At 60.0% G+C, this 10,766-nt stretch overlaps 1 protein-coding gene across 3 annotated transcripts in view; it reads right to left on the bottom strand.

Annotated features, from left to right (window-relative positions):
- Positions 1 to 2,807: 2,807 nt before the first annotated feature.
- The window catches only part of AMPD2 (adenosine monophosphate deaminase 2), a 48,014-nt gene continuing 40,055 nt past the window's right edge, over positions 2,808 to 10,766 (bottom strand). For all 3 annotated transcript variants that reach the window (XM_024192729.3, XM_024192721.3, XM_024192737.3), the window contains exons 12-18: positions 9,634 to 9,797; positions 8,896 to 9,022; positions 8,363 to 8,526; positions 7,814 to 7,934; positions 7,234 to 7,407; positions 5,650 to 5,760; positions 2,808 to 4,949 (exon numbers count right to left, since the gene is read on the bottom strand). In XM_024192729.3, coding sequence (XP_024048497.1) covers positions 4,734 to 4,949; positions 5,650 to 5,760; positions 7,234 to 7,407; positions 7,814 to 7,934; positions 8,363 to 8,526; positions 8,896 to 9,022; positions 9,634 to 9,797 — 1,077 coding nt within the window. In that variant the 3' untranslated portion in view covers positions 2,808 to 4,733. The remainder of the gene's footprint in view (positions 4,950 to 5,649; positions 5,761 to 7,233; positions 7,408 to 7,813; positions 7,935 to 8,362; positions 8,527 to 8,895; positions 9,023 to 9,633; positions 9,798 to 10,766) is intronic.

Here is a 10,766-nt window from a genome sequence, read left to right as displayed (position 1 = left end):
GCTCCCAGAGAGAAATGGCAGGAGGGCAATGCTGGGAACTCCCAGGCCGTCTTCAGCTAGAACATGAGGGCGCCCCGGCATCCCAGAGAGCATGAATCTAGCTTCAGATCAGCCTTTGTTCCCCCCCTCGCTCCCCCCCATACTCTGTGCTAGATGGGTTGGTCTACTGGAGGGACGAAAGTGTCGATCAGGAGTTCCTGGCTTATCCACTGTCAGTTTCCAGCTCTTGTAAAAAAATGGTGACTTCCCTTACACAGGAGCTGGCGTTCTTCAGGCTGTGCTGTGCCTGTAGACGTTCCACTGTAGGGGCGTGTGCACCCAGGGCACGTGAGTCACAGACGTTTGCCAGCAGTACCACGGAGCGGTGCCTGCGCCCCCGCTCTCCCCATGCGCTCAGGCACGGGCATCAAAAGGGCACATCCACCACCTCTCTCTCAAGTCCTTCACACCTGCGTGCTGCCAGGTGAACATCCCCATTTCTACTGAGACCTCAGGTTTATATGAACCGGCTGGGGTTGATCCCCCGCCCTCGTGTTGCACCCCTACGGCTAGCTGGGGATCCAAACTGCCACTCACTGGTTTGAGCCCCTGCCTAGTCAGGCCCTGTTCTCTCCCCTAAGGCAGTTGCTGGCCCTGAACCCCTGCAGGCAGCCATGACACACAGGCGCTCGGGGCTCGAGAGAAGGGCTATCGCCGGCTGAATAATCCCTGCCTATACGGTGGGGATCGAGGCCACTTTGCCAGAATTGGGTCCCTGAGCAGAGCCCCTCTATTACCTGCCTGTGTCCTAACCGCCAGGACAGTGGCCAATCCCACCTTCAGGTCAGGTTCCAGCATCAGGCCCCGGCGATACCTACAGCGTGTTGCACCCAGCGTGCGCTGATAGACTCCGGAATATCCAGTAAGTTCACAGACACTGGAAACTGCCTAACACCGGGCAGGGGGGCTGGGGCTGTGTAGGGTACAGAGCACAGCGCCCCTAACGCCGGGCAGGGGGGCTGGGAGATGGGGGATGTGTAGGGTACAGAGCACAGTGCCTCTAACACCTGGCAGGGGGCCTGGAAGCTGGGGGAATATGCAGGATACAGAGCACAGCACTCCCTAATGCTGGGCAAGTCTGCCTGTGCTGTAATCCCAGCCTGGCATGGCAGTGCAGACAGACTCTCGCAAGTCCCAGCTACACTAGGAAATGATGCCCCCAGAAAAGAGCTGCCAGCAATGGCTTCCACCTGAGCCCTTATTCTCCCAGCTCAGTCACACCCCTGAGCAGTGCTGCAATGATTTGGACCCATCTACTCCAAAGGCCAAACCAGCTTAGAGGGAGCCTGCACCAGAGTTAACAAACTGGGATTATGCCCCTTTTTGTGGTTTTCCATTAAGGCTTGAAGGACTTGGGGTTTCATTTTCTCCTGCATGGTGTCTTCTGAGAGCTGAAGGTTGGATGTGTCTGGCTTTGCTGGAGCCCTTGGACCTTTCACCATTGCACAGACGCCACACAAGGGCCATAAACCTACTGTCTTGTGCTGGTTCCCTTTAACACCACTGCTGGGACACGGCTGCTGATGGTGACTGACGGTCAGCCGCAGGCGATCTTCGGACGGATCCTTTCGCTTCCCTACCACGGTGTGAACTGTTCCTTAGGGTCAAAATCCACTAACTCACTGTGTCCTGCATATTAGAAAGAGGCAGGAGCCTGGTGCTTTCACCTTTAGTACCTACCCTCCCCCGTTTGCTGCTCTCTCAGGGAAACTTCTGAGCTCTCCAAGGACCACGCATGAGCATGAGCTGAATTGAGCAGAGCAGTGGGAGCTGGGATGCCTGGGTGCCGCTGGCTTGGGCTGTGCCTGTTTTCTGATCTGTAAGATGAGGGGTAATAACCCATCCCACAGGCACTGGGCATTAATCTCAGGTTTGGAAGGCAATTGGGAGCCAGAGCCACAGCGAGGCCTGAGCATTACTAGTGATTCACAGCCCCTGCAGCCATTTGCACGTAGAAATCAGCACAGTGATAAGCAGTGAAACCTGGGTCTGAAGGCAGCTCCCATGTCCCCACCTGGCTCAGGGAGTCACACACACCCCGGGAGTTTACTTAAATAGTTTGTATTTATTGATCATGCTCTTTTTTGACATGACACCGGAGAACAACGACCGTGTGTCAGCTGTTTCATCGAACGACGTGGCGACACCACAGGGTGAGTGGGAGGGTAAGAGACAGCTCTAAGGTACACAGAAATCAAAACTTTCTCGGCCTAGGCAGCACGGAGAACCGGGACAGGCTCCGGTGAGGCAGGGTGAGTATGGCGGATAATCCCCTACCGATAAACCCGGCCACTGGGCGTATGGTCCCTGCCCCCACTCCTTAGCCAGGATCTGCAGAGTCCCTCGGCTTTGGACCCTGCTTGCGGCTCTGATCCGCACTGCTCTGTGCACCAGCACTGGCCAGAGCCTGCAGTGCAGCGACGGCTCCTCAGAGCTTCCAGCACCAGGACCCCAGGTAAGGGGCACAGGGGCGGGACTAACATGGATGGAGAGCTCCTATCCCCCATAGACCAGCCCCACTGTGAGTGCTCTGGGACAGGGCCTGGGCCCCCCAAGACATTCGCTCTGCCCAGGGTGCCATCAGCTAGGCCAGTGGCTAGGGTATGGCTGCTGGAATTGGCTGACAGCCCCTCATGGGTCAGAATGGGAGCAGCCTGCTGTGACCAGCGTTCTGGGGGAACATGTCCAGCTGACCCAAGAGCCCTGGAGGGAGCTGGGTGAGGACTGTCCCCTGGGCTGGGCGGGCATGTGGGGAGGAGCAAGGGGACGGGAATGGACGGAGGAGGCGAGCACCTCACCCACACAGGCCCAGGCAGTGATTATGACCAGAATTAAGGGGGGAGGGAGCTGAGCTTTGCCCCAGCATGGTGGGCTGCTCCCAGGAGCCACTGGGAGCAGGGAACCTCCCGCCCATGCGCGACACCCTGATCTTTCATCATGGCAGTGAGATTGGCGTGGTGCCAGGGCTCCCTAGCTGTACTGGCTACATGGGACCCGAATGCAGAGGGGAGACACAAGGGCACAGAGCCCAGGGGCCTGTTCCTAGGGCAGGGTGGGCAGCGCTGACCTACTCTGCTCCCGACAGCTTTGGCCCCTGCTGCGTAAAGCCAGCCCCTCCCCAGTAAAGGAGTCACTTCCCACCCATAAAAACTTCACTTCAAGGGGACCTGTGAGGCTGAGCTCCTCGCCGACCCCAGCAGAGCAGGCAGGGCCTCCCTTCCCCACAGCCATCACGGGGTGGGGGGCATATGGTCTGGATCTGTTCCATGGGGGCCAGAGATGGTTCCTCCCACAACCCCGGGACACTGCCAACATCCCTCTCGGTAGTCCAGGAGGCTAGAACAGAGGTGGCGGGGGAGGAGCCCGTCAGAGCTAGGACCCCTCTGGGTAATGCTACGCAGACTCGGCCACAGAGCGCTCTGCAAGCCCACGGCTGGGCCCTGATGCACGGGAGCAGAGCAGGGGGGGAGTGGGTGGCGCCGTGGTGGCTAAGCAGGCGATGGGGACGGCCATGAAGCAGCGCGTTGGGGAGGACGGTTCTGCAGCCTGATGCGCACAGACAAAATTGGGCACCAGGCACAGACAACTGGCGCCTCGCTCCCTACTGCCGCCGGGGAGCCCCCGAGAGACTAGGCTGGCTGTGACTGCCCTGACTGGGCGGTTCCCAGGAGCTAGAGGGTTAATAAAGATGCCCAGGGCCCTCCCTTGCCGCTGACAGAGAAATGCTCAGACTGACACCAGATGCATGCGGAGTTAAAAATACCTTTGGCCTTCCCCGCCATGCCAACCCAGGGCAGGATCCACAGGCCGGGCACAGGCCCAAGCCACTCACCTGGGGCTGAGGCTTCAGGCATCACAGTTTGAGGAATTTGGAGGGTGGATCCTCCTTTATTTAAAAAGTCCGTGGCCCAGGCAGCCCCATAGATCACAGCCGCGTGGGGTAGGGGGCACGGCTGCGGCAGGCTGGAGTACTGGGCAAGGGCAAAGCCCAGCTCTCAGCCACCTGCCCTCATGGCTACAGCTCCAGCCACAGAGATATCCAGCCACAGAACTCACCGGACTGACAATCTCAAGGCCACACCTTTCCCGGCATAACACAAGCCACGCTGAGAGTGGCACCTGCCCAGAGTACCATGCTCCAGACACCCCCCACACACGCACCCCACCAAGAGAGAGGGGCGCCAGCCCTCAACGCGTACCAGAGCATGTGTGCGTTCATGCCAGCACACTAGTGCCTCCAAGCCTCTCACCGAGCTTGTGCAGTTGCACGCCAACCCCCTTGTGTCTCCTCTCCCCATGGTGCCAGGATCCACGCTCCTGGCCTGCCACCCAGCTCCCTCTGCACTAGTGCCCCCAAACGGCCCCGCAGACCCTCACGCTAGAGTCCAGCAGGAGTTTAAAAAAAAAAAAAAAAAGGCAGAACAAACAAACCCAAAAGAAAACTAACAACCCAAAGCAACCAACTAAAACGGCCCCAGCCCTTTCCCAAGGGCAGCCACTAAGGAAAGAGAACGAGCCCCTTCTTCGGGGAAACACCAAGCAAAGGGGAATGCAGCGAACCCAACGCCAGGGAATGGACAGGATCCCCAGGGCCAGGAGCGCAGATGCTACGAAAGGCAGCAGGGGATTCTCATGCGCCAGGCCAGCCCCCCGGGGGGAGAGCACCTGGGGGGGAATGCCCAGACCAGTGTCCTTCACTGTGTGCCCAGGCTGGAGCTCATGATCAGGGAGTCCTCTTCCTGAATGGTCTCCAGCTCTGCCGTCTGCACAGCCTGTGTGATGAGCGTCAGCTCCTGGCACAGCGTCTCAAAGCGGTAGCTCACCCGGATGTCCGGCACGTTGGTGCGTCTGATGTCGTTCCCCTCAGACCCTTCCTTCAGGTAATTGGGTCCCAGCCAGTAGCTCTTCACCTGGGAAAGAAGGCGGAGACGGATGGTCAGGAGGTCTCAGGATGGAACTTTCAGCATGCTGGATCACACGCTGGCTGCTGAAATGCAGTCACTTCTGGGGTGGGGAGCAGCAGTCGTATAACAGAGCGCAGCAATGCTATGCAACAGTCACGGCTGGGGAGCGAACAAGACTCCCAATAGACGGGGGGGATTCATGGCACAGGCATGGAATAGCCAGAGCTGGAATCTGGCCAACGGCTCTGTAACAGGCACTAAAGGTCCCAGCCTCTGGTTTGTGTCTCGCCTGAAAGGCAGTGCAGCTCCGGAAGCAGAGAGCCCCTGGCACCGCGCTGCGGCACTGACTCTGACAGAAGCAGCGTGTGCCGCTCGACAGGACCTCCCCTCCAGCACCACAGTCCCCTCTGCGGCAGTGCAGGAGACGGGGCGTGGGCGGGGTACAGAACCAGCGCCCCTATCGCCAGGCTGGGAGATGGGGCGTGGGCGGGGTACAGAGCCAGCGCCCCTATCGCCAGGCGGGGGGGATGGGAGATGGGGGGTGTAGGGTACAGAGCACAGCACCCCCTAACGCCAGGCTGGGTGCAGGAACCTGCCGAGGTTCCTCAGCGTGGCCTGCACAATATTGAGCGGCCCAGGCTTTGAATGCATGCTGGGCTCTCGGAGCAGAAGGGGCCCTGCCGGGAGCGAGGGACCCCAGCGTTACCTTGTGGGAGAAGCCGCTCATGAGCACGCTGTTGCGAGCGAGTTCGCACATGTCACAGGAGCTGAGCTTCCACACCTGCGTGGCGATGCTGTACTCCTCCATCAGGGGCTCCTGCAATGGCATGGCTGCGTCAGACCGGCCCACGCTGCCCCCCCCCCAGCAGCCAGCTCCCCGGAGCAGCCTCTCACCCCATACCCACCTGCAGCTGGGCAGGAGAGCGTGGGAGGGGGGGCTGCTGATGGCTGCGGCCAACAGCCAGCACGGGCGGCACCCCGGCATGCTTCCCCCATACTGCCCTGCCCTGTGAGCCCCTGCCCGGGGCCCCTCCAGGGCCCAGGGGCAGCAGCTCAGTCCCTGGCCTCTCTGCTGGGGCTGGTGGCCCAGTTAGCACCAGCGGTGACTGGGCCCTGAAAGGGAAGCCGCAGTGCAGACGCTTCCCACAAGGGGGCAGCAGGAGGGCTCCTCGTGCCCAAAGATGCGGTTGGTGAGCACAGCCGGTTCCAGGCGGGGAGAGTTCTGCACCCGCCTCCACCCCAGACGCCTCTCCCCGGGGGCCTCGGCGCGTGCATCTCCTGTTTGCACGCACCGCGCGGCCTGCACAACCGAGCCCAGTGGCCAGGGGACTGGGGGGAGTCCTGACCCTGAATGGGCCCACAATGGAGGGGAAAGGGCAGCGATAGTCCCAGCTTCCCTGGCATTTCACCCGCCGGGGACTGGCACTGGAGCCAGAGGAATCCCGGCCTGGGGGCAGGGCACAGTCCCCCAGCTGGCTGGAGCTGGACTTGCTGCCAAAGGCAGGGCAGACAGAAATCTGGGAACGAGTGGGGGGCCTGGGAGCAGCGTCTCCCCCATCACAGCACAGGGAGCTGCTTGCAGCCAGGCCCCCTCCAGCCTGACAGGGGCCTGAACCAAAACCCAGGTCAGCGCCCCACCTCTCCCCCAGCCTCAGCGGCGTGGCCCAGTCTCTACTCTCACTGCAGCACCTGCAGGAGTCCCTTAGCCCTGCTGCAGAAAGGTGCGATCTCACCAGCTGGGCCGGCTTACATTAAAGCAACATCGCTGGGGACCTCCGGCTTCCCCTCCAGCAGCTGCAACAAAACCTACGCCGTGCTTTAAACACCCCGACCTCCCCCAGTGCCCGGCCCTGTCTGCGGGGTCAGCGCATGCCCAGGCCGGAGCCGGCAGAGAGCTGTGGGGTCCAGTCAGCAGCGCCGCCACTGCTCTAGGACCCTCTGGCCCCAGCCCATTCCCTGGCAGGAAGGGTCCCCTCGCCTCTTTCACCCTAGCGATGAATCCTTGTGCCACCCCCAACCCCTCCCAAGTCTTGGTGTCACAGCCTACAGGCACACCAAGGCTGGTCTCATGCCCCCAGCTACCACCCTGGGCCAAGCTAGACACATGCAGCTCTTTCCATCTTTCCCCAAAGGTCAGTGTCTTCCACCCCCCGTTGGCTGCTGCTCTCCTCCCAGCCCCTCCCCAGGCTGCTGGTGTCTCCCTGAGTGCTACACAGGGCCCCCAGATGGCGCTTTGCAGAGCTGCCTGGGGCGGCTGGGGTCTCAGCCCTGCACGCCGCGACTCGCTCACCTTGGTGAAGTGGAACTGCAGGGGGTCATCAGTGGAGAGCGAGACCATCAGGCCGCGGGACAGATACTCGGGCAGTGGGTTGCGGTGGTAGCTCAGGAAGAGACTGTTGTTGCTGAGCGGGGACATGGCAATGCCGATCTGGGCTAGGTAGTAGAGGTACTGCAACACAGGCGCCTGGCCAGGACGAGCCGGGAGAGAGCGTGTTAACAGGGTGCCTTCAGAACCCGACTTTTCCCCACCCCACCTCGGAGCCCCAGGATCAGACACCCCATGGTGGTTAGGAAGCTCTCCCGCTGGCATGCTAGAATTCCAGGGCTGTCCCTCTGTCCTGGCACTTGTAGCACCCTAACCACTAAGTTCTCTTAATGTGCCCATCACCATGGTATCCGGGCTCCCCACCAGCCAAGGGCCTTCCCCAAGACCTGCCATGATGGAGATGCAGCCATCTGTACCGGTAATATCACAGCCCCCTGCCTGCTCCTGTCCCGTGCTCCGCTGTTGTGTCAGGGTCGCCGGTCGCACAGAACCCGACAGAACCAACTGCCAAGTTCCCCCTGGGCGCAGCTCTCTGGGTTCTTACCTTGCGGAGCAGCAGCCCATGCGAGATGTTCTCCGACAGCATGAAGGCTGACACCAGGTGGTGGATTGGGCCCGCCTCCCCGCAGTGAGGGCGCAGGACAAAGGTGTGGAAGCCCCTCTTCCTGCAGAGAGGTTGCCAAAGGCAGGTCAGCGACTGGCCACTGCCTGTGGTGGGCACGGACCCACAGCACGTGAGCCAGGGAGCCACGGGGGCAGGGGATGCCGGGAACCGCGCCACCCGAACGCAACCACCAGGAGCGGGCTCTCCGGGATAGGGAATCCCCAGACAGACCCTGCACTCTAAAAGGTGTCCGATACCCTGCTGTGTAATTCCCCAGCCACAAGGGGGCACTCCACAGCCAAAATGGTGTAACAGACAGCCCCCTGGCAGGACACGAACAGCTGGATTAGCAATGTCCTCCATGGGTCCCTGCAACCTGCCCAGAATTGCCAGGTGACCCCCCCAGTGCCATGGGGATGGGCCAGGCGGGGCGAGAGGGCTCCCTCTACCTGCACAGATGACTCCTCCCCCACTCGGGGGGTCTCCTACCTGCGCAGGTGGTTCAGCACCGTCATGTTGGCGTACATGTAGTACAGGTAGTACGAGTAGGGCGGATTGTCTTCTTCGACCCAGGTCCCGGGCAGGGGGCTGTCCTGGTTGAAGATGCGATGCTCTGGCTTGGATTCGTCATCCACGCTGTCAAAGCCGTCCACCTGCCGTGGGGAGGGGAGCGTGAGAAGCCGGAGGAGGAGCGCACGGCTCAGGGCAGGAGGACCTTCCCAGGGCTCCTTCCCAAGGCACCCCCACTGGAGGTGGTACTGTCCCCTCCCAGGTGACTATAGACCCCACGCCCCAGCTGGCAGAAGAAGGACTGACGTGCCCAGGTCAGGGGCAGGGCACCACAGAAGCAGGAGCTTGATGGATTTCAGATCTGGCATGTTACCCTCCCCAAGAAGGCTCCTGTCGCCCCACAGAAGCACTCAACTATGCCACACACATGGGCCTGTGCCAGCCTTCCCTGCTCGCCCTGCCGCCCCCAGCTCAATCCAACCCAGTCCCCAAGCCCTGTGGGTGGCACGCACGTGCTCCAGGAAGAGGTGTAGCTCCGGGTGGCTGGCAGGATGGATGGTGGCTTCGAAGAGGGGCAGGAAAATATTCTCCAGCATCTCCTGAAAGTTGGCTAGCTGCTTCTTGGTGCGGTACACATCACTGTGAGAGACAGAGAGGCCCCCCCCCCCCCGAGGGCAGGCTCAGACCGGGACTCCTCCCCACCATGGCCAGCTTGGCAGCTCGCTTCTTGGGACCAGATCCTGCTCCCGAATTCAAAGGGGCTAGTCCTGATTTACACAAGGCAGGGCATCAGGCCACTAGCCCTGGGCCAATGGTCGTAGGATTCCTCTAGACCCTGGAGCCTGATTCCTCCTCTCCCTGCCCCACACTCAGTTGTCAGTTGCCTCCCTTCCAGGCTCCCTCATCCTGCTGCCTCCCCCAGTCCCATCCCTTCCTCTGCTGGGTTCACCCAGCTCCTGGGCCCTGGAATCAGGCTTCCCAATGAGCCTGACACCTGCCTGGAGATGCAGGATGGCTCCCCCTCCAGCTGGATCCCTTCCCACTTGGGTCAGGACACTGCCCCACTAGGGAGCTCCTGGACTGTCCAGGTTTAGCCAAGCCCAGGCCCCAGAGCAGGGCTACTGGAATACAAAGAATCATCGTTGTCATCCTTGGTTGGAAGGGTCGGTTCCTGGCAAAAAGCCCACGTGACCAGCTCTGTCTGGAGGCCCCCCCCTGCTGCTCCAGCCCTGCAGACAGAGACTACTCACAAGAGGCGTGGCACCTGCACCAGCCAGCGCACGTTGTTGGAATGCACCTTGTGGCTCACGGCCCACTTGGCCAGCTTGTCCCACTCGTCCCGTGACCGGCCGTATATGGAGAGCCGCAGCTCCGCATTCTGATACTTGCTCTCCTCCAGGTCGGACATCACCTCCTGCGGAGAGGATAACATGCACGTTCGCCGTGAGAAGTGCCCTCCCAGCCAGCGAGCTGGCTCGGGAAATGCACGCCTTGGCTCGTGAGACACGAGGAGAGACACGCACATGCGACACAGGGAGACACACATGCTTGTTACAGTGATGTAAGACCCCCACGTGCCTCTCGTGAAACACGAGACTCTCCTCCTCCTCCCCCCCCCCCCCACACACACACACAAACAGGCCTCACTATGGGAGACAAAAACAACAAGGAGTCTGGTGGCACCTTAAAGACTAAGATTTATTTGGGTACAAGCTTTCATGGGTAAAAACCTCACTTCTTCGGATGCATAGAGTGAAAGTTACAGATGCAGGCATTATATACTGACACATGGAGAGCAGGGAGTTACTTCGCAAGTGGAGAACCAGTGTTGACAGGGCCAATTCAATCAGGGTGGATGTAGTCCACTCCCAATAATAGATCAGGAGGTGTCAATTCTAGGAGAGGAAAAGCTGCTTCTGTAATGAGCCAGCCACTCCCAGTCCCTATTCAAGCCCAGATTAATGGTGTTAAATTTGCAAATGAATTTTAGTTCTGCTGTTTCTCTTTGAAGTCTGTTTCTGAAGTTTTTTTGTTCAATGATAGTGACTTTTAAATCTGTAATAGAATGACCAGGGAGATTGAAGTGTTCACTTACTGGCTTATGTATGTTACCATTCCTGATGTCCAATTTGTGTCCATTTATTCTTTTGCGGAGGGACTGTCCGGTTTGGCCAATGTACATGGCAGAGGGGCATTGCTGGCACATGATGGCATATATAACATTAGTGGATGTGCAGGTGAATGAGCCCTTGATGGTGTGGCTGATGTGGTTGGGTCCTCTGATGGTGTCGCCAGAGTAGATATGGGGACAGTGTAGGCAACGAGGTTTGCTACAGGGATTGGTTCCTGGGTTGGTGTTTCTGTGGTGTGGTGTGTAGTTGCT

The sequence above is a fragment of the Terrapene carolina genome, unplaced genomic scaffold (genome assembly GCF_002925995.2).
Source record: "Terrapene carolina triunguis isolate 2854851 unplaced genomic scaffold, T_m_triunguis-2.0 Scaffold195, whole genome shotgun sequence".
Taxonomy (NCBI): Eukaryota; Metazoa; Chordata; order Testudines; family Emydidae; genus Terrapene; species Terrapene triunguis.
Note: the sequence above shows the minus strand (reverse complement) of the source record. Positions and strands in the feature narration are given on the sequence as shown.